At 39.0% G+C, this 26746-nt stretch overlaps 1 protein-coding gene across 1 annotated transcript in view; it reads left to right on the top strand.

Moving 5' to 3' along the window:
* Positions 1-19616, top strand: part of SOGA3 (SOGA family member 3) — a 28675-nt gene extending 9059 nt beyond the window's left edge. Inside the window, exons 5-6 of the mRNA XM_030447549.1 lie at positions 17621-17692; positions 18285-19616. Of these exons, the coding sequence (XP_030303409.1) occupies positions 17621-17692; positions 18285-19616 (1404 nt within the window). The remainder of the gene's footprint in view (positions 1-17620; positions 17693-18284) is intronic.
* The last annotated feature ends 7130 nt before the right edge of the window (positions 19617-26746 follow it).

Here is a 26746-nt window from a genome sequence, read left to right on the forward strand (position 1 = left end):
AATTTTGCATCTGTGAAGCTATGAAAATGTTAAGATGAAAAAATCACGAAAACCCAAAGAAGTCTGAAGTGCCTTAAAGTTTTTCTGTGAGAAATACCTTTTCTAGGACAATCAGAGGTTGTATGCATCTTAATTGTCATTGTCAGATAGTCATAATACCATCCTTTTGTTTGCTTGTGACTTTTTTCCTCCAGTCTTATGGGCTTTCAACCTGTTTTTATTTCAGTACAGACATTATAAACAATGGAAGCTTCTGCTTAAAAAGAAATCTCAGCAAAAATAGGAGTGGAGAGGCAAGTCCTTTTGTCTGGATTGTGATCTTCACTTCATTGAGCTTGGAATTAACAGGAGAGTTAATCTCCAAAGACAATGAAGCATTTTTTTTCTTACAGCATAATAACAGTGCTCAAAATAAAAACCTTCCCATTCTTAAAGTCTATTTATGTGTAACTGCTATGGGAAATTTGTTCTCTTTTTATAAAGAGTAGTGTAAGATAATAAAGGATTGTTAAAAGACTTAATAGAAAATGTTGGAAGCATAAACATAATTTTTTTGCTAGGTAGTCTCTAGAGCAGGACCAAAGCCAAAGTTCTCTTTGTGTTGATTCTACATGGTTTTTATAAATGTGAGACTTGAACACAAACATGTAAAGAAGATAAATGCTAACAGAAGTGTTTGTGCAGAGACAAATCTAGAGTTCTCCAGTGAACATTTGGGTGACTATAGACTTCAGATTGTATTCATCCATTAATACAGAGAGATGGATGCTGTTTACTTTCTTGGTTTAGAGCTTTTGAAAAAAAAATTATATTCATGATAAATGGAAGTTGTTGATGGCAGTGTAAGCTTGCAAGCATCCAGGATTTGGAAGGTGTTCCAGTTTTCTATCAGTTTCTCTTACTTGCTGTCCCCCAACCTGCCACTGTTTCTTTTAGTGCTATGTCTGCATATATCCCCACAGAAACAGAAGTTATCAGTCATCCCTTCCAGACCTTTCACCATCCTTGTTGCTCTCCTTTCATGCTGTCCAACAGCTTGATGTCTTTTCTATACTGCAGTGCCCAAAACTGCACACAGGACTAAAGGTGAGGCTAAGGTGAGGTGCAGAGAAGAGTGGGACAATCACATCCCTTGATTTCCTGGCAAGGCTGTGCTGGATGCACCCCAGGACACAGTTGCCCCTCCTGGCTGCCAGGGCACACTGCTGGCCCATATTCAGTTTGCCATCAACCAGGACCCCCAGGTATTTCTCCACCATGGTGCTCTCCAGCCACTCATTCCCCAGTCTATACCTGCCACCAGGTTGTCCCATCCTGGGTGCAGAATTTGGCACATGTTAAACTTCATGTGATTGGAGACTGCCCATCTCTCTGATGCATTGAGGTCTCTCTGCGGGACCTGCCTGCCCTTGAGGGATTTGACCAATCCTCCCAATTTTGTGTCACCCCCAAACTTGCTTAAAATTCCTTTGAGACCTAAGTCCAAGTCTTTAATGAAGATGCTAAAAAGGACTGGGACCTGCAGGACCCCACTAGTGAGCAGTTGCCAGCCAGATGTTACCCATTCACTGTCACTCTTCATGCTCAACTTGTGAGCCAGTTCTCACCCACTGTAAAACAGAGTTGTCCAGCTGTATGCTTGACATTTTATCCAGGAGGCTACTCTGAGAGACAATATCAAAAGCTCCCCTGAAGTCCAGAAATATTACATCCCCAGGTTTCACCTTGATCAACTAGGTGGGTTTTTGGTTTTTCAGTTGTGTCACATAATAGGTCTTTCACTTGTCTGTTTTTCTGTCTTCTGATTCTTAAGTCCCAGTCTTACCCTGTTGGTTGCCCAATCCTGCTCATGCGCAGCTAGGGTAGGTCTTAATTGGGCACAGGTGGGCTTGGCACAAGCTCACGCCTCCCACCTTGTAATTAGCCACACCTGATTGCCTCATTTCACTACATTACCCTCTCCCACGCACTCCATCCTCCCTACCATCTTTCCAACTCTTCATCAGTGTCCAGCCAGCATTCTGGATTTCTAGTCAGTTCCAGGTCCTTTTCTTCTTATTCTGCTCCAAGTATATTTTCCCCATTTCTTAGTAAAAGCTTCTCTCTTCAGCAAAATTTGTTCTTTTCTCCAGATTCTTCCACCCCCTCATACAAATCTGTCAGCTTACTTGGTTTGTTCTGTTCTTCTCCTTGTTTCCGAGCCTTAGCTCTTCACTTTTGGATCTGGAGAGATGGCAGTAGAGGGTCACTCACTGTACTAGGAAATAGCATCTTTATTACTGTGAGCACTAGGAGAAAATGTCTGGTTCTAATGCCTAGCCTTGGCTTTATCTACACCTGCATGGAGCAGCAGTTGCAGGACTTCGAAGGTTTTGCCTTCTTGCCTGGAGTTGGGATGTAATCTGTGATGTGGAAAAGATGTGCAGAGTGATAACAGGAGTGGTAGAAGATGTGGTAGTTTAGAAATAAAGAATTTTACTTGTTTTAAACTGTTAAACTCCAAGAAATAATTACCTGGATGTGTATAGGAATGGGTGATTTCTGAAATGTTAATTGGCCACTCATGATATGGGTGAATTAAAAAAGTGTGAGCTATATATCATAAACAGACAAAAAAAATTCCAGAGCACAGACATACTGGAATTTCTCAAAAGAATAGTTGCTAGAATAATTTAATATGAGCAGACCAGGATATTATCATCTTAGAAAGAGCTCAGTATTTTTGCTGTTTTTTTCAAAATATTAACAATGTTGATAACTCATCCTGAGACAGATGCTTGGCATGGAAAATCTGCAACATCTAAAATGTGAGATTGTAGGGAACTGGAAATAGGTCTCATAATGCATGGCATTGCAGCATTAAGCGGGGCAACCATATGCAACAGCAGCAGTACATTTTTGGATTCTTTCATAATCAAAACTTTCTTATCCACTATTTGTCTTGATCACTTCTCTCGGGACCTTGAACTTCACTACTCTCACAATCAGAGCAGCCAGTGCTACCACTGGCCATCCAACCCCCAATCAATGCATTCCTTCCAAAAATTGTCATCAGTCCATTGCAGAAATCATGTGACTTCTTCTAGTTGTCTGAAAATGCTTCATCTATTTCCTTTTATTCATCAGATGATGTAGCAGAATGTGTAGAGGAATGGCCTGAGCACCCATACTTGAGGCACTCAGGTGCTAATTACGAGGTGGGAGGTGTGAGCTTGTGTTAAGCCCACCTGTGTTAAGCCTCTGCCCCCGCCCAGTCAGGGTTTGCCTCAGCTGTGCATGAGCAGGATTGGGGGGCCAATAAAAGGGGAGCTTCCCAACACAGCTCAGCTCACTCTGGAGCAGCCAGAGGAGGTCAGCTGAGTCTGGAGCAGAAGCACTGAATGAGGCTAGCTGAGTCTGAGGGCAGCAAGATCGGACTGTGCACCTTGGTAAGAACGCCTCTTTGACGTTGGAGCGCCATGCCCTGAGAAAGGTTCGCCTGCTAGATGATCTGGAGAAGATACCCTAAATAATGCCACCCATACTTCTCTGTTCTCTGATTCTTACCTATAGCTCATCACCTGTCGCAAGGCAATGCTGTACACATTTAACTGCTCTTCTGTGTAGAGCACAACCCTTCTTTCTCACCTTTGGAGTTTCTATTGATTCATGGCTGCACTCCAGACACGTGAGCTATTCCCTCATCTCTGTGATCCTAGAGAAATCACAGCTCTTCAGGTATTCCTAGTTGCTGTTTCCCATGCTGCATGGATGCAAGTCACTGGAGAGGGATACTTGGTTGTGCTGCTTTGAAAGAGAAAGTTTGAGCCTCCTGCGTGATTCTGTCTCCTAAGAACTTCCTAACTGTACTTTGTTTTAATTTCTTTCCGTAGCTTGAGCCTCATTTCAAGTAGTTTATGATGGAGGGAGTAGAGAGGAGGTGGTAGTGTGGCTGCTTGATGTAGCAGGCAGCACAGTATTGAGTGGTGTTCTTCGAAGAGTTACTGGAATTTACTTGCTCCTGGCACCAGATGGCAGCAGGGGAGGATTTGATAGATCTCGCCTAATCCAGTTCCTTCCCGGGTCTGTCGGAGGGCTCAAATACCAAGTCTATCAGCTACATTTCTACTAAAAGTATCTTTAAGCAAAGGTTTTCCATGATCTGAAATCTCAGGTTGTTGCCCCATGAAAATTCAGTTTTGATTTGTTGAAAAGTACAACAGGATAATGAGGAGGCTTTTTTAAAGAGATGAGGAACAAATCTCTGTCTGATTTTATGCAGGAAAAAGCAAAAAATCCTCTGTCTCCAAGCACAAATGAGTGATTCTCTTAAGTGCCACATCCCAGAAAATGCAGAACTCCCTGTTACTTCCCTCAGACTTTTTGTGAAATTTGTTACCTTTGGTATCCTGCCCAGGGATGCTGTTCATCTGTGAGGGTGTGACTGACATCTTTGCTCAGAGAGCACTGTGATTTCATAGTGAGCAGGACAAGCAGAGTTTGATTCAGCTTAGTTCTTTGAAAGGAAGACAAGAATCATAAAGGAGAAATAACAATTTCTGTTAAAAAATCTGTTGCAATAATTCTCTGAAAATGTTATGCCATAAATAGGAAAAAAATCATGTGCATTTGAGAAGTAGTTTACACTTAAACCTCATAAAATTACATTTTAATTTTGTATCATCCACCAGCAATTCACATGAGCCATTTACTTCAAGACACTTTATTAAAATAAGCAGCCTAGTGGTCAATAACAATATAGCTCCAAAACATATGTAAGAAATACTGAATTATTTCAAAAGAATGAAACTCCATAAATACTTTGAAGAGGTTTTGTGGTAAAGATGCCTTGAGGGGATTTTTTTTTCAGTCTTTTATGCTGATGTGCTGCTTTGTGAATTTCTGTTGATTTATCTTAAAATTTACAAGGATATTTAAAAGGACAGAGCTATTTACTTGCTGATGGGAAAGTAACAATGAGAGAGTGGTAGCTGAAGTCATAAAAAGTGTGTCTGGAATATCTTTAAAACAGAAAATAATTTAGCCATCACAAAATAAGGTTAAGTTTGATCAGTGTTTTTGAATCTGTATAAACATAATGCTGCTACTCTGGTTTGATGGGGGCATGGGAGATTCTTCCTTGTGGCAGAATGGTACTTTGTTTTCCTTTCTTTTTTGATGGATATTAGTAGCCTTAGATTTGCAAGTTCTTTTGTTGAAGTTGTTACTGATACTGTTCAGGAAAGGAAAGGAAAAAGGAAAGGTCTTTAAAAAAACCTAACCAAAACAGAGGCACAGAGTAAGAGCTGAGCTTCCAAACATATAGAAACTCTGTTAGAGAAAGGACATCCATCCCTTCATCCTGATATCAAGTCAGAGTCAGCACCTGACACCTTCTTTTTGCTTGGATCATTCTTCTCAAGGTTGAGAATTCTACAGAATTGCTTCCAGTAATGAAAAGCTATATTTGTAAAATAAATGAGGCTAAGGAAAGGCCCATGCACTGACAAGCAATTGCTAGCACATCCCTAGGATGTTTTTGGTCTGGGTCAGCTTTCACTGCTTCAGTGTCTGGACGTGATTTGGGGTTAGCCTGGGTCAGAGCACATTCCCGATGGACAGTTTGGATGTGGTCCTGCTTATTTGGAAAGAAGCTGTATGGAAGTCTAGCTGTATTGTCATTTTATCTGAAAGGAAACTGAATTATGGAGTGCCAGATGGCATCAGGTCCTGAGGACAGTCTCTGACTGTTTTATTTACTCATCTGAAAACTAGGCAAAAGATCTGTGAGTTGGTATGGTGCCAGCTGAGATGGCAAAGGAGATACAGAACAGCAAGTCCAGTCCATTGCTGCCATGTGAGTTCCTGCTGCTGAGAATTACTGTCAAGGGGCTGGCACCATCAGTGACAAAACCAATGCCCAGTTGTCTGTGGGAGTAATGGACAGGATGGTAACTCGATAAAGTGGTGGAGAGCAACTGGTTACCAGAGAAAATGTTTTGTGAGCATGAGCTCACAATGGAGCAGGCTGGAAAAGATGTGTCTCTGTTGCCCCAGACTTTAGGGTATGACTTCCTTGATATCTAAAGGAGAAGAAAGGCCTTTTATATCTCGTTACCAAAGCAGGTGATCTTGCTTTTTACTTCAATAACATCTTCAAAGTATAGTACCATATTAACAAATGGAGAAAAGCTTGGGAATTCCAGTATTGCTTGTTTTATATTCACTCATTCTAATCGCTTGTTGGCACTGTGCTATTTGTAAGCCTGAGATTTTTACTAGTTTTCCAGGAAATGTAATTCTTTTAGGACTCTGTGATGGTCCTCAATCACAGAAGACGAGTTTTTATTTTTCCCAGTTTCATTGTTTCTTAACTCGCAGACATAGAGTTATCAATATTATTGTTCAAATGAAATAAAAGTTTCCAGGCAACTTAAAAATGTGAAAATGAACTCTTTGTTTTAGCTGTCTTTTTCATAGCTGTCATGCTGCCTCCCATAGTTGGATCCAGAGACAGTACAAAATCCACACTGTTTCTTTTGTTGTTGTTCTGCTTAAGTGTTTTTTCTTTTTTAATATTATCAGATGCTTTTTAAATTCAAATTATAATTTTATTTATGGTATTTTTGTAATTTTTTCCATGTCTCTGCCCATTTTTTTGTAAGACACTCTGCATTATTTACTTAGTTTTTTAAAGAGATTGCATCCTCTAGAGAGGATGAATTCAACCTCTTTGTACAACCACAAAAGCATGAATGGGAATATGGAAATAGATCAGGATTCTCTAGGTTTAGAGGAAATCCAGATGATTTTTTAAAATTGCTTTCTATCAGCTGAAAGGCTTTATGGGGCAAAGAGAAGCATTTTTTAAATGCTGAACTGAAGGTCTAGCTACATGTTTTTTAATGGAATAAATACACACCAAATGTCATAATCTTCCTGAAAATCTCACTGATGAATTATCGTAATACTGAACAATAATTTCTGTCCCTTATACCACAGTGTTTAGTCCACTGCTTAAGTGCATCAGTCCCTTCAAAGAAACACCTGGAAAAACAGAACATTTACAATGTGCTGATACAAGTTGCATCTGAACTTGTTTGAGATTTAGAGGAAAATCACCTTATCTTTGTTTCTCTTTGGTGCTCACTGCTGGCTTCAGGGCTGTATTTCTCATAGTATTAAATTTAACTCTTCAGCAACCCCATATGAAACAATCTTCTGTATTTACATTCTCTGGTGCTCCTAGCAAGTCTATATTTAAAAAATCAGGACACCCTGTAGGTTTATTAGAGGTGCCCTAGTAGGGTTATTAGTTGTTCTGCACATAGAATTTTTCTGTGCATCTTTCAGGTGCTTGTGTTACTGGTGGCTCTTTGGCAGAGCCTCACAGCCTTAGACCTGGTTTTAGAAGAGTAAGCAGAGAGTAAGACCATGTAGGTAAACACTGTCCTGTGTTTTGGCTGAACTCGGCTGCCAGAGGAAGGAGAACCTTGTCCTGTCACAGTACAGATGGTTCTTCTGGAGCATGATGCCAGGGAGTAACCTCAGAGAAGTTTCCAGTGTAAAATCAGGTAAAAGGCTGGCAAGACCTAAAATGGCATCACAGACAACAGAGGCATATGCAACAAAACTACCATAGGAGATGCTATATTTACCATTCAGTGAATTGCTCATTACTTCTTCTTAATGATGGTTCTGACAACTTGAGTGACTAGCATAATTCTTACAGTATCACAAGAGCCACTGAAGCAAGTACAGCTTCTTCTTGTGCTGCTGTATATGACTAATAAGTAGTTCTTGAAAGAAAGAAATTACTGTTTGATGACAAGTATGCTAATGGCATGCAGTAGGATGCAAAAGATCTAGTATGATACTCTGAGCCTTTCACTGGACTGGAAATCTCAGTTCTTTTCTTTCAAAGTTGTTGCCTTAGCTGTCTTTCCCCCCATGTTAAGAAAGAGGCAATCCAACTTCAAATGCTTTGTTGAAAATGCTTGATAATGTCTCTTGCGTTTGTCTACAGTGCACTTAAAAAATAAATAAATTACACAGTATGATGGAACTATTGGTTGCAGTGGTGTGAATTTTTTAGTGGTCCATCCCAGTGTGTGGGAAATCAAATAAATCTCATCCTTGTGAAAAGTAGGGACACTGTCCAAACATACACAGGTGGGATTAGAAAAGTGAAAAACCACCTGGATCTTTATCTGATGACGGATGTTGAAAAGCAACAAGAAGGGCTTCTATAGGTGTATCAGCAGCAAAATGAAGGTGAGAGGAAGTGTGTTGTGCACTGGTGAATGGTTCTGAGAATCTTCTTTGCATTGATCTTTACTGGTTAGACCAGTCTTCAAGATTCTGAGGCCTCTGACATCAATAGGGAAGTCTGGGGAAAGAAAGACTTACACTTGATGGATGATGACCACGTTGGGGAATATTTAAACAAACTGGATATGCACAAATCCATGGGGCGTGATGGTTGTTAAGAAGAATTTCATTACTGAAAGAGTAGTCAGGCAGTGGAATGAGCTTGACAGGGACATGGTGGAGTCACCATCCCTGGTGATATTAAAAAAATGTGTAGATGTGGCACTTCAGGGCACGTTCTAATGGCCATGGTGGGTTTTTCTGGGTTGGCAGTTGGACTCGATGATATTAAAGGTCTTTTCCAACTGTGGCAATTCTGTGAATCTCCATTCTTGGAGGTATTTAAGAGTGCCCCAGGGCATGGCCCTGAGAAGCCTGCTTTGGTTGCCTCTGTTCTGAGCAGGGAAACTGGACAGAGGCTGGATCTCCAGAGGTTCTTTTCAGCCCCAACTTGTCTGTGATTTTTCTTATCTCTGTGGTTTGTATTTGTTGACAATGAGCATCATCAATTTCTCAACTCGAAGTAGAACGTGCAGGAGTTAGAAAAGGTCACATCTGGAAGGGGAGAAAGGAAATGATTTCTAGGGTGTTTCTGTTAAACAAGAAAGTTCAAGGCCTGTCCAAGCTGTCTCTGTTCTCAGGCAAAAACCAGCAAGTGAACAGGAGGTCAGAGGCAGGTACGTACTATCAAGGAGGCCATTTTTCTTCCTGCACTGCTATACATGGTCTTTTATCCAAAGACCATGTGTTCTGGGTAACACAGCTGTATATAAGTGTGTGCACAGTACTAAACCCACCATCAGGCAAACACCTCACATGCAATAAGGTGAATGATATACAAAGAACGAAGCACAACAAACAAAGTATTCTATATGATACAGAGACAGGGAGTAATACTCAACAAATGGCTTCTGTGGCCAAGCTGGACAGTAATAGAAGTTATATTTGTGCAAGGCAGACTGAGAATTCTTCACTGAGTACCAGTGTGCTAGTTGTGCTCTACCTCTGAATTGCCCTGTACTTACACTGCACTCCAGAGAGCAGAATGGTTTTCAGCCACCTTCTTCTTCAGTACCTCTCATTTGCAGATTTATAGCCACATTGCATGTTAAATAGAGATGAGTCACTTGACAGGGAGAACACCCAGGTGTATGGTGTGCTGGCTCTGGGGTAAGTCCAGCTGCTCTTCTGAATCACATGGAATCAATACTATCCAGGAACAAGAGTATCAGGCTTTTGATGTTTGATCACTGCAGCCTGAAAGTTTATTTTTACTTACTGCAGTGTTCATAATATCAAGAAATGTAGCCCCCTGGCAATTTAGATCCAGGTTTTGATAATGCTCTATAGTTAAGAAGTCAGAGCACTGCATTTTTTATTTTCAAGTAAAGGGCAGTGGATTAACCTTTAAGGTGTGCAATTGTGCTTTTCTGAGATGTTTTGACATATTATGTGATTTTCTGCCCCCTGCCCATTGCTATTATTAACAACAGCATATGCTGTGATGTGTAGAATGAGACGTGATTATCAATTCTGTTTTGCTTTGGTCTTAGTTGTATGATTGTGTTAATTGACTTTGGCTATCTCAGCAATTAATTCATGTTAGGATAATAACCAGGCTCTTTGCTTAGGTCACAGTTGAGTTCTTGCACTTAGAAGGTATTTGCCATACATCTGTTTCCATCAGTGTTGTGTGTAATGAGAGGCTTCTACATCCCTGTAAAGCATGACTGATGATGACATCCAATTGGCCTAATTACCTAGAGTGTTTTATGTTACAGGCTTGGCTGAATTATTTAAATTGTTACAGATGCTAGCAGTTTAGATCTTTTATTAAATAATTAATTAGAAGCACCAGTAACTGTGCCCCAGAAAGAGTTTTAAACTGGAGCATTGCCTTGGAGATACACATTTTCCTTGTGGTGTGGTTCTAGGAGTACTGTTGCTGAGTTACCAAACTTTGGTCAGGTTTCATGCATTCAGAAATTATGAGGCCAGAACTATGTAATATGATCAACCAGTTTGGTCTCCTGAATAACATGGGTCACATCCCCAACTATTTTATTGAAACAGATGCTTACTTTTCAGAAAAGGGTGCTGATTTGTGTTAAAAATTGACAGCTAAGAACAGTCCACCACAGCTCTTCCCTAGCTGTCCCCAGGAATAGTTTAAAATTTGCACATCTCTTCTCATCTGAATTTGCTGAAAGTTAATTACTAGCTAGGAAATGTACATTCTTATTACCACACTAAGTTCAAGAGTCCAGAGAATTGATGTTTTTGGTTTTTGTTTTGGTTGTTTGGTTGTTGTTTTCTTTTAAATCTGGACACTTAAGGCTGATACCATTTAGTCATCTAGAAATTAAGCCTAAGTTAGGAATTTGGGCTTCCCCAAAGGAAAAAGATGGGCACTGCTACTTGAAAATGATTTATTCCACTTGTCTGAGGGTGGTTTGGCTCTGGAGACACACATCCCTTTCTAGTTACTGCACAGTGAACCTCAGTTTTGACATCTACTTCCTAGGACTAAATAAGCCTTTTGATCACAAAATTACACTTGGACATTATTTCAGCTGATTAATCTCTATTACTCTGTAGTGTTTTTCAGATGTGTGGCTTTTGAAGTGATTTTCTCTTCTCTAGGTGCTTTGCCTGTTGTCTTAGCTTAGCTTTCAGCCCTTGTTCTTACATGTATATCTTCATATTTAGTTATATTAAAAGAGATATTATTTGATTGCACTAAGGTTTGAATCAGTGTCCTTTTCCATATTTAACATTCCTCTACACTTTACTCATCTGCAGTCTTTATGCAATATTAATTTGTTTCTTCCAGGCAGCAGCAAAAAAAATGTTAATTAGTATAGGAGTAAGAACTGACTCTCAGGTAACCCCATTAGGACTGCTGTGGCATTGATTTGCAGGTGGTTTTTGGTTCACTGACATCTATGATGAATGCTGAAGTCTTGGATGTTTATTTGTGAAATGCATCCCAGTGATCAAATATTTATATATGAGTGGAAGGCTGTCAAACCTCATTTCAGGAAAAGGTTCTCACATTTCTAGCAAAAGGAACCTTTAAATAACAGTTTTAAGTCAACCTCTGCATGAAAGATTCTCTAGGACCACAGCCCCTTTCCCTGGCTGGGAATGAGCATTTCCATTAAGAAGCTGAGAAAGTTTCATTTAGGGTAAGAGTGATCATTTAGGAGGATGATGCATGAGTATCAGTTGCAGTTCTGCTGAGTCTTTTGTGGTCAGAGAAAGCTGCTGGACACGATGCTTCAGTCAGTGGTGCAATATTCTCCTTTCCCTTATCTCCATCTTTGCACGGTTGAAATGCCAGAAAAAGCACTGAGTGCAGGCTTAGGGGAGCACAGACTGGTATCAGAGTCAGAAAGGAAGATGTGGGGATGTCCATATTGCCAAAATCTCTGCCTTCCATTTTAGCTTCTACCCTCCATGTTTGTTTTTTTGTTTGGTTGGTTGGGTTTTTTTCCAGAGCACCTTCTTTACATGAGCTGCTCAGAAAAACTTAGATTAAAAGTTAGATTTCCTTTGTGGCAGGATCACACTGGCATATAACTTCAAAGCACTGCAAAGTCGGATCCTCTGTTTTCAGTTACCTAAGTTCCCAAAAGCCTTTGAAACTTCCTCAAATGTTCCATTATGGAAAGTATTTTTTCAGCCAATTTACAAATGACTAGTTTTACAATGCAACTTTCCCAAGTAAAAACAGACAAAAGAAGATACCAAGAGTTACAGAAGATCCCTCCTTATAGTCAGAGGACAGAGTGGTGATTGACATGTGAGAGATGGATGTTTTTCCCTCTTACCAGAAAATCTGCTCACTGCTCCAGCTTCTAGATCAAGTGCAGATTTCAGAATTTTTCATACCTGAATTAATCTTAAATTTTTACGTCTGCTCAAATGAACTCTAAAATCTGGTGTGTTGGGTTTTGTTTTGGTTTGGTTTTTCTGCGAGATGTTCCTGTAAAACTGGAGATACTGTCTTTGGGGCACAGTCTTGTAGGGCAAGCTGCGAATCTCCTTTTTCTTCTGCATACCTACAAACCTATGTGTATATTCTTTGTGCTGTTCTACCCTGTTAATCCAGGTGAGAGACTGTGAGAGCATTTCAGGATTAGGGAGCCAAGTGTAAACTGACTGTGGTGTCTGCATCTATAAGGTTACCTAGCTGGGTAGTGCTGGGGAAATAGGCATGTCCTATCTCTTCCATCTTTTGAAAGGTTCAAATGGCAGGAGACCTCTTCCTCTTCAGAGAAGCTGTTTTCACTGTTTTCTGATACCCTGGTGGATAAAGGAGTGTGTGATCACAGAACTCAAAGTATTAGAGTTTACCCAACTATTTGATTGGGTCAAACAGAGAGCTTTGAATGGCAGCTTTCATCTTATACTCCTCAGGATTGTTTTTTTGTTTGTTTTTGGGTTTTTTTGCAATAGAAGCATGAATGTGCTGCTTCATTTTACACACTGCAAAGATTGCTTTTACCTAGTTACATCACAGATGATTTTGTGCTCTAGCAATGTGGTTTTGGTTCAAAATGCGATGGATTTCTCTAGGTAAAGTGCAAAAGTTGTGTATCTTTTTCTTCTCTATTAATTTTTTTTCTTATTTAATTGGCAAATGAATAATGGCAAAGAATCTGAAAATTATAACTAACTCCTAACTAAATGTCACGAAAAAATACAAAGATTGGAGGGCAGCTCCTCCTTTCTCCTCTACAATATGTAGACATTCAAAAGACTACATAAGAACTGTTTGTCTCTCCCCAGTGAAGCAGTGAAGATTGCTTTAATTTTGTATTGTTCCTCAGTAGTGTTTTCAAATATGCCAGTTTTAATATGAAGAGATCATTGCTAGAGGTAGTAGGGATACACTCGGCGTTTGCTTCATGGACATGGGTGCAGTGCTTTTTTGTGTTTCATTTATCTGCTGCTTTTTTGTTCTGTCTTAAATTTGCAAGCAAGTACAACATGGAAATGTTGAGTACTCCTCCTGCTCTTGGAGCGGGGTGGAGGAAGTAAAGGGTTGTATGATTCTATGTGCTTGTGCCAATGACAGACAAAGGCAGTGTCTTGAATTTGTTACTGGGATATTGTACTGACAGAGCTGCAGAATAAGGGAGATGTTTTAAAATCAAGAATTTTGGGGTTTTTTTAGGAGAATATCTATTTTCAATTTACCAACTTGTTTAGTGTCCATTTAGTTTTGACTACATATTTTAATATGTAGTTATTGAATTAAGAGTCTGTGGAATTAAACTAAGGAATCTATCTTGCATCTCTTTTGACCCAGCTCCATGAGTTAACCAGCTGTATTGATTAAAAGGAAAATGCTGAGTGTCTTAGGGCAAATTTCCATTTCCCTGGTTATAGTCACTCTGCACCAGACAGAGGCAACCTTGTACAGCCCACAAGTTGTTCAATATTCAGTGACTTTTATAACTGTAAAGCTGGTGTTGGGTTTGCTCTGATTTTTGAAAACTTTGTAGACCTTTCACAGCAGTTGGGGGGCAGCTAACTGTCCAGTACAGCTGTGTGCTGATGAGAAGGTTGGGTTTCAGCTGTGGAGATTCAGGAATCTGCATGCTCATTGCACTAGCCAGCTCTCTGCTGAGAGGTAAGGGCTCTTAAATGCAGTCATAAATCCCTTTATGTGTCAGAAATGCCTCTTCTGGTTGTCTACATTGGCTTTAGATCATATATCCCCAGATCATTCTGGAAATAATCTAACCTAAGTGTTTTGAATGCATACATCTTGGTATGTTTTGCTTAGTCCTTCTTTATTAATTGCTGAGAGAATTACTGTAGTTTGGGATAAAGTAGCAAAAATCTGTGTTCATTTTACATCTTTTCTACTTAGTGGAATGTGATGCAATTATTTTTGAATAGTGTTATTCTCAGGGTGCATTTCAGATCTTTTTACATCTGGGAAGCAATGAGCATCACAGGTGATGTTAGGACTGCCCATTGGGCTTGCAGTTTAGGGCTGGCATAGAAGGGTTATACCATCTGGTCTTGAGAAGTGCTTAACATCTCCAGCAAGACATGGATAGACTCCAGTGAAGGTCACTGAAGAACTGATGCTGCTGAACATAGCAACGTATTGTTTGCATGCCATCTGGTGTGCATATAACATGAACACTATCTGAGGTCTTATCTGGACTGCAGAAACTTCTCAGCATTGCCAGAATACACCTGGAACCCCATGTGTGCTGGCTTCAGTGAATGCTAGAATAGTGAGATCAAACCCAGTTTCCCTCCTTGTGTTTCAGAGATAAGCAGAGATTACGCAATATAATGAGACATGTCACAATTGCTGGTCTTATTAACCCTAGTACTATAGAAATATTTCTTTAGTACTTGAGCAGTTTAGCATATTTCCCATTGTAGAAAAGGTATTACATGTGGTTTTTACTTCTTTTCTCCTACAGATGGGTAACTTGGTTATTAAAATCATAACACTGTATGGTAAGCATTATTGATCAGATAACACAAAAAGAGTTTGTTGCTTTTACCATTGTCTTTTTAAAAATCCATAATCACTGAGTGTCAAGGACTGATTATGATATAGAAAACTATATAGAAGAAAAATTATCTGAGCCTAAAAGTCAAGAAAACAGCAGAGGTGGCTTTTAGTGGCACTGCAGTAGGTTTTGTGGTACCCTGTAACATGGGAAAAGGATCAACAAGTGGAGAATTACATTAAAAGGTGATCAGACTCAAAAAATTTTTGAACAAACAAATTTTATACATGAAAGTGGTTCAGTCATTCACAGACCTTGTCTAACATTTGTTTGTATGTCAAAACAGCAACATGCAGATAGTTTTTAATAGTGTCCAGTTGCAGGCATAGTATGAAGATACACTTGCAAGAGTCTGGGTTGTTTTGGGGGTTTTTTTTGCCATATGTTTATTTGAACTTTTTATTCCTTGTTCTCTTTTGCTTGAGTACTTCTTTTCATTAGCAGCAAAATAAATTGGTTATTATTAAAAATTGGATTGGAAGAGCAAACTAGTACAAGGCTTGAGAGAACTGATAGGAAGAGTAGACACTAAATTGTGACATGTACCTCTGAAAAAATTCTGAAAAATTAGTTATTCATAGCAGGGTATACTGTTTCATATGGGGTATTATTTATTCAATAAAAGTATTGCATCAGTGCCCTAACATGATGTTATAGGGCACTGTGATTTTGCATGTGTCAAATGTCAGATGAGATGTGCAAGCAGGATCTTAACCTCTGGTGATCAGAAAGTGTCTCATGGTGGTTTTTACAAAAAGAGAAATCATACAAGTTCCAGCTGGGCCTAATCCCATATCGTGCTAATTGAATTGCATATTTTGCTATAAAATGGTGTCGCTAAACAGTCATTTGTTGGTGGGTAATACAAGCTCCGTAAATGGTTTGTTATAATACAGGTAAAGCAGAATAGAACATTGTGACCAGTCACTGCATAGCCACAACTATTGCTGTAATTAAAAAGTTGCTGTCATGACTACCAAACAGAACCTAAGAGAACAGATATTGAGAGAAAGAAGAAAACCAGATTTTTTAAATGTCAAACCCTTAAAAATATTTTTCCCCTCTGTATTTTTTTTGTTATGGGGAACTATTTTTATATAACCCTTCTGACAAGTAGAGTATAGAAGAAGCTGCATCTCAACATTCATAACCTTATTATATCTGAAGAAATGCTGAGCTTGGCAGGGTGAATAGAAGACATTTAAGCAGAAATACAGATTATCTATCTCAGTTATTTTATCAGTGGGTGGCATTGGCAAGAATCTGGTGCAAGGAGAAATTTGCACTGCTAACTGATCAGAAAAGGGGCTTTTCAAAGTGGTAATACATAGTAGGATGCTAGAATGCTGCACATTTGAAAGTTTAATTCTTCATAGATTTGCCAGTTCAAAAAGAAACACAGCAGATACATCTTCCACGTGCAAATGCCATGTCTGCAATAGGATAACTGATGGATGACTGTCAAGAAGAAGCATTTTGTTGTAGACTGATCCCAAAGGTGTTTGCTTTATTTTTAAAGGGAGGAAGAGAGTAATTAACCATTTGTGTGTCTTTCTGGATTTTTTTAGAATTCTGTGATTCACAGTTCCCAGCTATCACAGCTAAGATGCTAATGATCTTTGTTTGGTTTTATTGTTCTTTGTTTATTGTTTTATTGAGAGCTTATAGTGTTTCTGCAGGAGGCATAAAATTTAATTATAGTTCTTGATGCTATGAATTGTAGTTCTGAGATAAGTTTTCTTAGTTTGTGAATAACTCTATAGTGAATTTTGGAAAAAAAAAACCTTGTAGGAAATAATCTCTTGTAGTTGCTCAGATTTGAATCCTAATCATTTCTGGGCATTGACTTTTCCATTGAAGTGAGCAGTCCATGAACTTTGTATTTGTTGTGGGGGTGATCTGCAGAAGAAAGAGAACAATTGAGACCGTCAGGCAAATAGTGGACAGAACTGTTATATATAGTGTTATGTATAGCACACCTGCCCACTGTACACCATTCCTTCAGAATTATGAACATATTTTACTATCCCCTGTATGAAACTGGATGGCTTTTCAATACATCTGGATTCTCTTCTGGGTGGTGCAAGGAAATGCATTTATCTCAGTGCCACAAAGGTTTCTTCTACTAGAGAACAGTCTCAGTGGGAGATGGTGTTGGTTGTATGCTGCCCTGCCACAAGGCCTACATTTCACCTGGGGAACATAAAGCTGGGGAACAGCTGTAAGTGGGATGTTATGTGTTAACATATTATCTTGTTCACTTTTTTCTCTTCTGCTGTTTTTTTTTTTTTGATGATCTGTATTGTGTTGACAGTGGGGTGGTTCCAGTTGACCACATGTCTGGTAAGATGCATCTTAAAGTGCCTTGGCCCCATTAGTGTTAAAGACTGAAGTTGGGGTTCACTACTTGCCTCAGCTTTTCCATCTGTAAATTGCCACTTGGGATACCTTCTTTTCTACCTCTTATGTCATGCATTAAACATTCATTACCAACTAGTTGTAAAATGTGTTGAAGAAAAAGGGTAACATATTGACTAAACCAATACTTGTATAGCATTGCTGTGCCGTTTTTGGACAGCTCTGTCTCCACACTGTATTTCCTGTCTCAAGGATTTCAAGAAAGTAATTTCTTTGTAGTTGCTTTTTACTTGCTAAGTTTTAAATGTCCGATAATATACTCTTTAGTGTAATATTCATTGCATCTGATTTTGCTGTTATTTCAGCAATCACTGAAAAGAAGAGGGAGCAAAGACCTACCAAAATCGGAAAAAAAGTCACAGCAGACACCAACAGAGGTAAGTTGTAATAAGGGGAGCCTGGATTCTTATGTGGAGGCTTCAGGGACACTATGGAAATGATGCACATATGTAAATTTGTATTTTTCTTGCTTGTCTGTTTTGCTTTTGTTTTCCTGGATGCTCTGAAATGGACTGCTCTTTCCCCAGACCTGCAGTCAGATAACACTGTTGAAGACCACCTAAACAAACCAGTGGTGCTGCAACAGAACCCACCAGCTTTCATGTGCTTTGTATTTTAGGCAAATAAGTAAATGGAAGCAGGAGTGGAACAAGATTATAAGCCCTTTGTGTGTTAACTTCAGGATTTTTGAACACCGAAAAGCCAAGCCTAGAAAATATAAGGCTAGCCAAGCCTACAAAATATAAGGATTTTTCATAGGTTCCCCATCCCTATAATGCATTTTTTTTTTAGTGACAGTGCAATCTTCAGTTGCAAGTAAAATAGTCTTTAACCCTCTTTTAAATTTAAATTATTTTTAATTTTTTTTAAATTAAACAAATTGGTTAATGTGTTTAATATTGTAATTTATGACACTGAAGGTCTCCTGTTTTACATCAAGTATCTTCAAATGCTTGTCTTTTTTCCAAGGATGACAATGAAGACCTGAAATGCCAGCTACAGTTTGTCAAAGAAGAAGCAGCCTTGATGAGGAAGAAAATGGCCAAGATTGACAAAGAAAAAGACAGATTTGAACATGAGCTGCAAAAATATAGATCATTTTATGGAGATTTGGACAGTCCCTTGCCAAAAGGTGAAGCAGGTGGACCACCTACCACAAGAGAAGCTGAACTCAAGCTTCGACTGAGACTTGTGGAGGAGGAAGCTAACATTCTTGGGAGGAAGATAGTGGAACTAGAAGTAGAAAATAGAGGCCTGAAAGCAGAGCTTGATGATTTAAGAGGAGATGATTTCTCAGGTACCGCTAACCCGCTCCTGGGAGAGCAGAGCGAATCCCTGTCAGAATTACGACAGCATTTGCAGCTAGTAGAAGATGAAACGGAACTGCTCAGGAGAAATTTAGCAGATTTGGAAGAACAGAACAAACGCATAACAGCTGAGCTGAACAAATACAAGTACAAGTCTGGGGCCCACGAGAGCTCTAGGCATCACGATAACGCCAAGACAGAAGCATTACAGGAGGAGCTAAAAGCTGCACGAATGCAGATCAACGAGCTGAGTGGCAAAGTCATGCAACTCCAGTACGAGAACAGAGTCTTAATGTCCAACATGCAACGCTACGACTTGGCCTCTCATCTCGGAATCCGCGGCAGTCCCAGAGACAGCGATGCGGAAAGCGATGCAGGCAAAAAAGAGAGCGATGACGATTCCCGTCCCCCTCACCGGAAAAGGGAAGGGCCTATCGGTGGGGAAAGTGACTCTGAGGAGGTACGCAACATCCGATGCCTGACACCCACCAGGTCTTTTTATCCGACGGCATCCGGATGGCAGAAAAGCTTCACTGACAGGCAGCAGATGAAGGACATTCGCTCCGAAGCTGAGCGGCTGGGCAAGACCATAGACCGCTTAATTTCTGACACGAGCACCATCATAACAGAGGCGAGAATCTACGTAGCTAACGGGGACCTCTTTGGACTGATGGATGAGGAAGATGATGGCAGCAGAATACGTGAGCATGAGCTTCTGTACCGGATCAATGCTCAGATGAAGGCCTTCAGGAAAGAGCTCCAGGCTTTCATCGACAGACTCGAAGTTCCAAAGTCTTCGGATGATCGAAGTGCAGATGAACCTTTGTCAGTGAGTCAGGTAGACTTTTACTTATTACGGCCTACAGGTAAAAAGGCTCTGACAAGTGAATTAAGCCTCCAATTTCTTGTATGGCACATAGAAGTTCTTTATTCTAGATGCTGGACAAAAAGGGCTATTTCTGAAATTATTTTAAATCCTCAATTGGCCATATGAAACTTTGTTCTACCAATGGAGCTGATTGTGAACAGTGAAAAAGTCTATTCTCCTGGAAATTGAAAGAGTTACGCTCTAGGAGATGGAAGATATTAGTCTTTTCTGGTCCTGCAACTGCTTTTGGCAGAGTTCTGCCTTCATTGCTGGTAAAGGCAGTGCAGGCAGCAATTTTGGCACACAATTAATGTGATTATTTTCTTAGCATTGGACATCCCTTAAGTGAATGAAAAGAAAATCTTATCACTTTTAAACAGCAGGAAACATTAGATTTCCAATATTGTAAAGAATATGACAAACCACAGAGAAAAATAAACAATGCAAATTGCTACATAGATTCACAGAGCCACTTAGTACTGTGAATACTGGAATTGCTGTATATGATCCTATGTTGCTGAAGGCCTAATGTGTCATTGTTTACATGCAGCAGTGACTAGTATCTTTTCTGCAGTTCATTTTTATGCAGAAGTATTCCAGACAGGTTTTGGGGAGCAAATTCTCTGCTTACTCAACATCTTTTGCCATGAAAAAAATGAAAATTAACTACCTTTATCTAATCATAGATTCTGATAGCTGGCAAGTCTTGTTATTGGTCGAGGTATTATTCTGTGTTTTACTAAGTCTTTTTGCCATGTTAATTTATTTTGTGCTGTCCTGATAGTTTACAGTTAAAGTAGTTGCCAGGTGAATCTGAGAGCTATTATTTCTTATTCTTATGATGACTAATTAGTTTTTTGTTTCCTTGTATCAGAAAGTCACAGACGCAGTGAGTTTAAAGCTAATCAATTTCTATACATGTATTGCATGAAATCAAACAGAAATTACATTTAGCATGCTCACTTTCTGATTTAGCAATAGCTTTGAGCTTGTAGAGCTCCCATTAGCTTAAAGGCAGAGCACTGCATGGGCTTATAAAAATTTAAGGCAAACTAATTAGTGATTTCTCTAAAAAAAATAACAACATTAGTTAAATTGGACATTTCAGGGCATGACCATGCAGAACTCCCTCTAAAGTCAATGGGAGATGGGCACTCCGTCCCTCCACAAGCATAATCTGATTCACTATTTATTTTGTGTAAACTTTGGACTTGCTATTCCATTAATGGACTGTTCTCTTTGTCTTTGTATTTACTTTCCCAGATGTTCCAGCCTATCATTTTACTTATTCTCATCCTTGTATTATTTTCATCCCTTTCATACACAACAATATTTAAACTTGTCTTCCTTTTTACACTGTTTTTTGTACTGTAAGCCATTCATCATTTAATGTTCATTGTAGTATTATTTTCAGTTTGTTTATTTTGTCCACCCTCCAAGATAAGACGTGCAAGAGACATAGATTCTGTAATAGCCACTGCTGTAAAAACACTGAAGACTACATGTTTGCCAAAGCTAAACCAAAAATAAACCTGCAAAAGTCATACCAAAAAGTCACCCAGTTGAATAGGAAATCCACTCACCATGGTGTACCAGGTAAGCAAACAGAAAACAGTATTTTTCATTTCATCTAGTTTTATCATTTTTTAATAAAAATTTCCACAGCGACTGGAACCAATTTAACATTAGTTACTTTGCACCAAATCAGAAGCAAAGCAGAAGTGTACAGAGTGGTTGTGAGGAGTCTGTTCCTTTCCTCTTCCCCCTTCCAGGTTAAAATTTGTATTCTGGCCACATATGAATAATAAAACCACACCTGATGTGTTCTGCAATTGTATGTCACAGCTTGTATACCTTTTGCATGATTGTGATGGTAATGTTTTTCAGCACTCTATTATGTGGATCAGACACCACAAGGGGACAAGTTAGAATGGTTGTTATGTAGAGCACTATATCTGGAAATGTGGCAAGGAGCTGGAGCCCCTGAGAATGAGACACAGAAGAAGGAGATACCAGAGTAGGCAAGGAGTCTTCTGAGTTCTGTAGGTTATCTCCATTCTCTCTGTTCTCTGGAAAAAGGGCCATAGTACAGTCTGACTTGGACTGAATAGAGTCATGCTGGTCACCTTATTTGACATCACATACCTTTTCCTAACAGCCTAGATTATCAGATAACATTGTAGTCTGCAGCCACCAGAACTAGTTTCTCTCTCCAAGTTTCAGAACAAATTTTGAATGAACATGTTAACTCTTGGCTTGCTGAGTGACCCGCATCTAACCATGCAGTTCATAGTGAGTGACTGTAGGTGACGGAAACTTGTGTACATAGGTGTGCATCAATAATCACTAAATATTTGTGTCTTGCCTATGAGAGGCTGCACTGAGAGTGCAGGCAACTAATGATCTTTCTATCATACTGATTATAGGTTGTTCCTACAAACAGTAGATCTCCCACTAAGAAAACCTCATCTGAAATGCCCAATGATCTCAGTTTTCTTTTGTTTTATTCAACCTATGTCAAAACCACTGAGTCCCAAAAATGTGAATTCTCCAAAGGTGAACATTTATGTGTAAATGTATAAATTTTATTTGGTTTTGTGCAGATTCCACGATATAAAATCTAGTAATAAATTATGGTAATAAATAAAAAAGCTGTTTTTCCTAGCTGGCAATAAGGATTCCCCCTGATTATCATGCTAGCACCCTGATTGCTTAACTCATTCCTCAGTGAGAAGAGTTCATCTCTCTGCCTGGGTAGGGTGCTCTGCTAGTGTGCTCTGAAATTGTACAGAGACACCATTTTGAAGGAAACTCCTCTGAGGAAAGAAGAGGTTGGGCAATGAAATTTGTTATGTAAGAATGAAAAAATTAGTAAACTCATAATATTCAGTGTTAAACAAAGCTTATTTTTTTTTACTTTCTTTGTGTAGCTTTGCCTGAGCCTGCAGGTTTAGGTTCTACACCTGCAGGTGTAGTAATCTTGATCAGTTAAATCATTTAACCTTGATTTAATCCCAATAGTTTCTCCTACTAGGACTTTGTTGTAATCATTTATTTTGTAGTTTGCAAGATATGCCTAAAGGAAGTTATAATCAACATATATGAGATTGATAGATAGTCTTGCCTGGTGTCCTGATTAAAGAGAAAGTCAGACCGCAAGTCATTTTGAGGAGTTTCTAAAATGCTCTAATTTATGCTCAGTTGCCTAAAAGTTCCACATATTACAAATTACTATGGCAAGATAGGGTCAAGCATATTATCCTTTAACCGTGAATTTCTGTAAAAGATAATTTTCAAATAATTCAGAAAAGGCCCTTTTGTGTCCTTTTTCTGTCAGTAGCTGCTGTAAGGAAGCTTTCAGCAACTGCTTGAGAAATTTTTTTTTTCCCCAATGAATTTGTAATTTGGACATTAATAGTATAATAAGGTGAGGCTTAGATTTGTTGTGTAAAATCTTAGCATGAGCCTGACCTTTTGAGTTTCTTTCTGTTTTAGTGTCTCCCTTGAGGGAAGAAAAGATCATTTGGGTTTTCTTAAAAGTTACTGGCTCAGTCCCATAAAGGAGAAAAAAAATCATTCTTGAATCTGATTTGAAGGTCCAGAGTTTCAGATTTTAACTCACACTTCTTTATACCTTTCTCAGTCTAGTATATAATAAGGATGAGTAGAGATGGTTTGATTTACATGGGATGTATTGTATCAGTTACAATAGTTCTGCAAAGTAGGAAAGTTTAATATACTGAATTCATACAAAATTCTCCACAAAAGGTGGAGATAACCCCTGCACAGGACTGACAACTGTAACCCCATTCATTTCTCACAGTAGTTTTTCTTGCATATAGCTGAAGCTTTTCTCATCCTAATCCTGTCAGGTATCAACAAAGCAAATAGAAGCTGTGACCCTTTGGGATGTGGAAGGAGCTACTGCACAGGCTGCAGTGTGAAATTAAAGCATACTGAAACATACAAAATCATTTGAGATGCTTGCCCCAGTCTTGATTCGGTGATGGGCAAGGAAAATTCTGAGGATCCTTGAAAACCACAGTACAGAGATTTTTCAATGAGAATAAGATATGATTTTCCTGTCCTTCTGCATTCAGCTTGAAGGGAGTGATTTGAGCTGTTTATCTGTATCACCTCAGATGTTGCAGAGTTCACAGCCCTCTGTCTTTTGCTATTTTACAAAATTCTGAGAAAAATAAGAAAATCAGGGTGAACATCTATCTGTAGCCAGAATATACTATCTAGCCAAAGAAATGTGTTCCATGTCCTACAGTATTGAAATAATGTGGTCACACAAAGAAATGCAGTAAATATACTTGCCAAAAAAAGGAAGCAGATTCTCCCCACTTAGGTACTGACTTGGTGGGCAATTTCTCACAGGTGAGTGAGAAAATGCAGCTGAACACATCCACATCCTCTAGCAGGGGTGTGTGGGAGTCAGGCAAGGCAGAGCCAGACATAATAGTGCTATTCCCTTTGATTCTGTCTGCTGCGTAGCTTCTAATTCTGAAGAGCAATAATAAGAAGAATATAAGATTTTGCTTTTATACGGGAGTAAAATGGGGTATGCCAGGTTACCTATCAGTTCCAATCTCAGTTACATTAGCAGCAGATTTACAGTTTCCATTTTGGAATATTCTCGTGAAATATTAATATTCTGGCAAAAATGTAATTTAATTTGAACTTTGTGATTGCTTTAATTTTGCATTTCTCTGAAAGATTAAATTTCTGTTTCCTGTGTTACCAGGGAATTAAGTCGATATTCTTTTAGAATAGACATATATCTATATCTTTTAGAATAGATATATAACATCTATATATCTAATTCTGACATTTTTACAGTTTTGGCAGTAGCATCAGTGGCTTTTTATGTTATCTAGAAAATAGACATGTGGTTTTCTTCCTGGAATGTAACAAGATAAATTCATGTAAATTTGTTGCACCTCTGAATGCCATGACAAAGCACCTCTACAAGTATTTACTGTTACTGAAAAATTCCCATGATACTAGAATGATCGTCTTCTCCAGGATCAGAGATATTTTTATCAACCAAAAATATCCATGCCTGAATCTCCAGTTAGAGAGTGTAAGTGTCTGCAGACACGTCACCAGCATTTCAGAATCAAAAGTAAAAGAGAGCAGGTGCCATAGTGCAGAAATATGCCTGGCAGTCAGAAAATATAAAGTTGCCAAAACCATGTCTGTCTAAATACATGTTATAAAAGGAGATGAACTGCACATGAACTTTGTGAGTTGTTTACAAAAACAAGCAGAGCTTTAGGATATTAAATGCCCTTCCCCTTAATCACCCCAGAATTTGATAGGTGAGTAGGAGATTTCTAAAGGCATCAGTATCGGTGATTCCTATTGGCTTACATTTTTGTCTCTGATTTAATGCCAGGGGAAGTGATATTCAGACTCAACTTTAGCCATTACACATGCACTTGCCTCTGGGAAAAATTACAGTGGCTCTATTTAAAGTAAACATGTAAAGTATCTGCCACTGATTTCCAATATAACCTTGGAGAAGTGACATGACATAATACTTTGCTGGCTCTATATCTCCACTAAGTTGTATACTATTGCAGAAGTGCACAACAATAAGAGGAGACATAATTTGTATTCCCTTCTGCCATTCCCTGATTTATATATGTACTCCTAAGAGGTATTTGCCAGGACTGTCGAGCTGTAAAGAAGTAGCATCGTTCAGGAATTTGATGTTGTGGTTGGGTTGATTACAGTGACAGCAATGCTGTTCTTCCCTCCTGTTTGTTACCACATTTATATGGACACAGCAAAACAGGTATGCCATGAGCAAGCTAGTACAGCAGAATTAAAGCTGTTCTAAAAGAATATTGAGCACAGGCTGTTATCCAGAACACACGCTACTCTGCAATCAAATAGAAAAAATCAAAATAGAAAAAATCAAAAAAACGCTGAAATTCCTTCTCGGTCTTGCATGATGAAGATAAATATAGATGGCTTCTTCAAAATGCCCTTGCACCTTTTTTTGTTGAGGTGCTAACTTTTAACTCAATCAGAATTGATACTAGGCATGGATAAAGTATGTTTTGCCCATGGAAGCAATGTGTTGGGTGTAATAAGCTTACAATAGCCTTCCTGCTTATTTTGCCTGTGCCAGAGAGCAGAGAGCCACGTCTGCTGTTTTGCCTGCTGCTGATGGAGGAGGGACAGTCATTGTGGCATAATTTCTTTTCTGCAAAAGCAAACCTCACTGCTAATACACTTAAGGGTGTTTGGAGCAATCAGTCCAGGTTTTTGAGGCTTGCTTCATGGCTTGTTGGTTTGGGGTTTTTTTGTTTGTTTGTTTGTTTGTTTGTTTTTCCCAAATTTGTCCTCTGTTTCCCATAATAGGGTGAGTTTAACATGGCCCTTTCACCTCTGAGAGGGTCCAGCTCTTATCTCCCAGTGAGCCTCTCAGGGTCACACATCTCTAATTCCTCACACTGACAGAAATGAAGGATTTTGCCTGAGTAACAACTCAAACCTGGAATTTAGTCTATTGTTTGCTTTATTTTTACTGTGTTTTACATCAAAGAGTTCGTGTAACGAGATGAGCGGCATTGAGCTAGCAATATGAAATACACAAGAATCATAGCCTGAGCTGATAGATAGGAGTAAAAAAAACATTTAATCAGAGTTTGTCTTCACTTTCAGTGCTGCAGCTGAACTAGCTTTGGTGAGGAGGCAGCACTGGGGCACCCAGCCCACAGCAGTGGACTCAGTTCTGCTCTCAGGAACTCAGGCTTCACTCCCAGCCATGTCTGCTGGCCTGTTGGGATGTAACGTCACAAAAGAAAGTCAGACTGTTGCTTTACAAACAGGGAGATTTTAAATTCTCTGAGTTCTGAGGATGAGGATTTTCTTCAGGAGAATTCACTCTTAGAGATGTACGTCTTTGTTCACTTTTTAGATCAACTTTGAAATTTTCATGAATAGCCCAAGTCCCATTATTTATGTTAGATGGGAGCAGAGTAAGCACCCAAGTTAGGTATTCACTGAGACTTGCAGCTAGACCATATAAGGAGAAAAAATGTGTTTTTACTGTAACCTACTTCGGTATTTAATATAAAATGCACCCAGAGCTAAAATCTTTATGCTGTGCAGGGATTTTATCAGATACAGGTTTATTGTTGTAAAGAAGAGAGTGATGATGGGGCAAAAAATGTATGAATCCTCATATCGTATCCTTTGTCTCTCTGATCCTTTTCTCATCAGCTGCTCTGCCCACA

This window comes from Calypte anna, chromosome 3 (assembly GCF_003957555.1).
Source record: "Calypte anna isolate BGI_N300 chromosome 3, bCalAnn1_v1.p, whole genome shotgun sequence".
Taxonomy (NCBI): domain Eukaryota; kingdom Metazoa; phylum Chordata; class Aves; order Apodiformes; family Trochilidae; genus Calypte; species Calypte anna.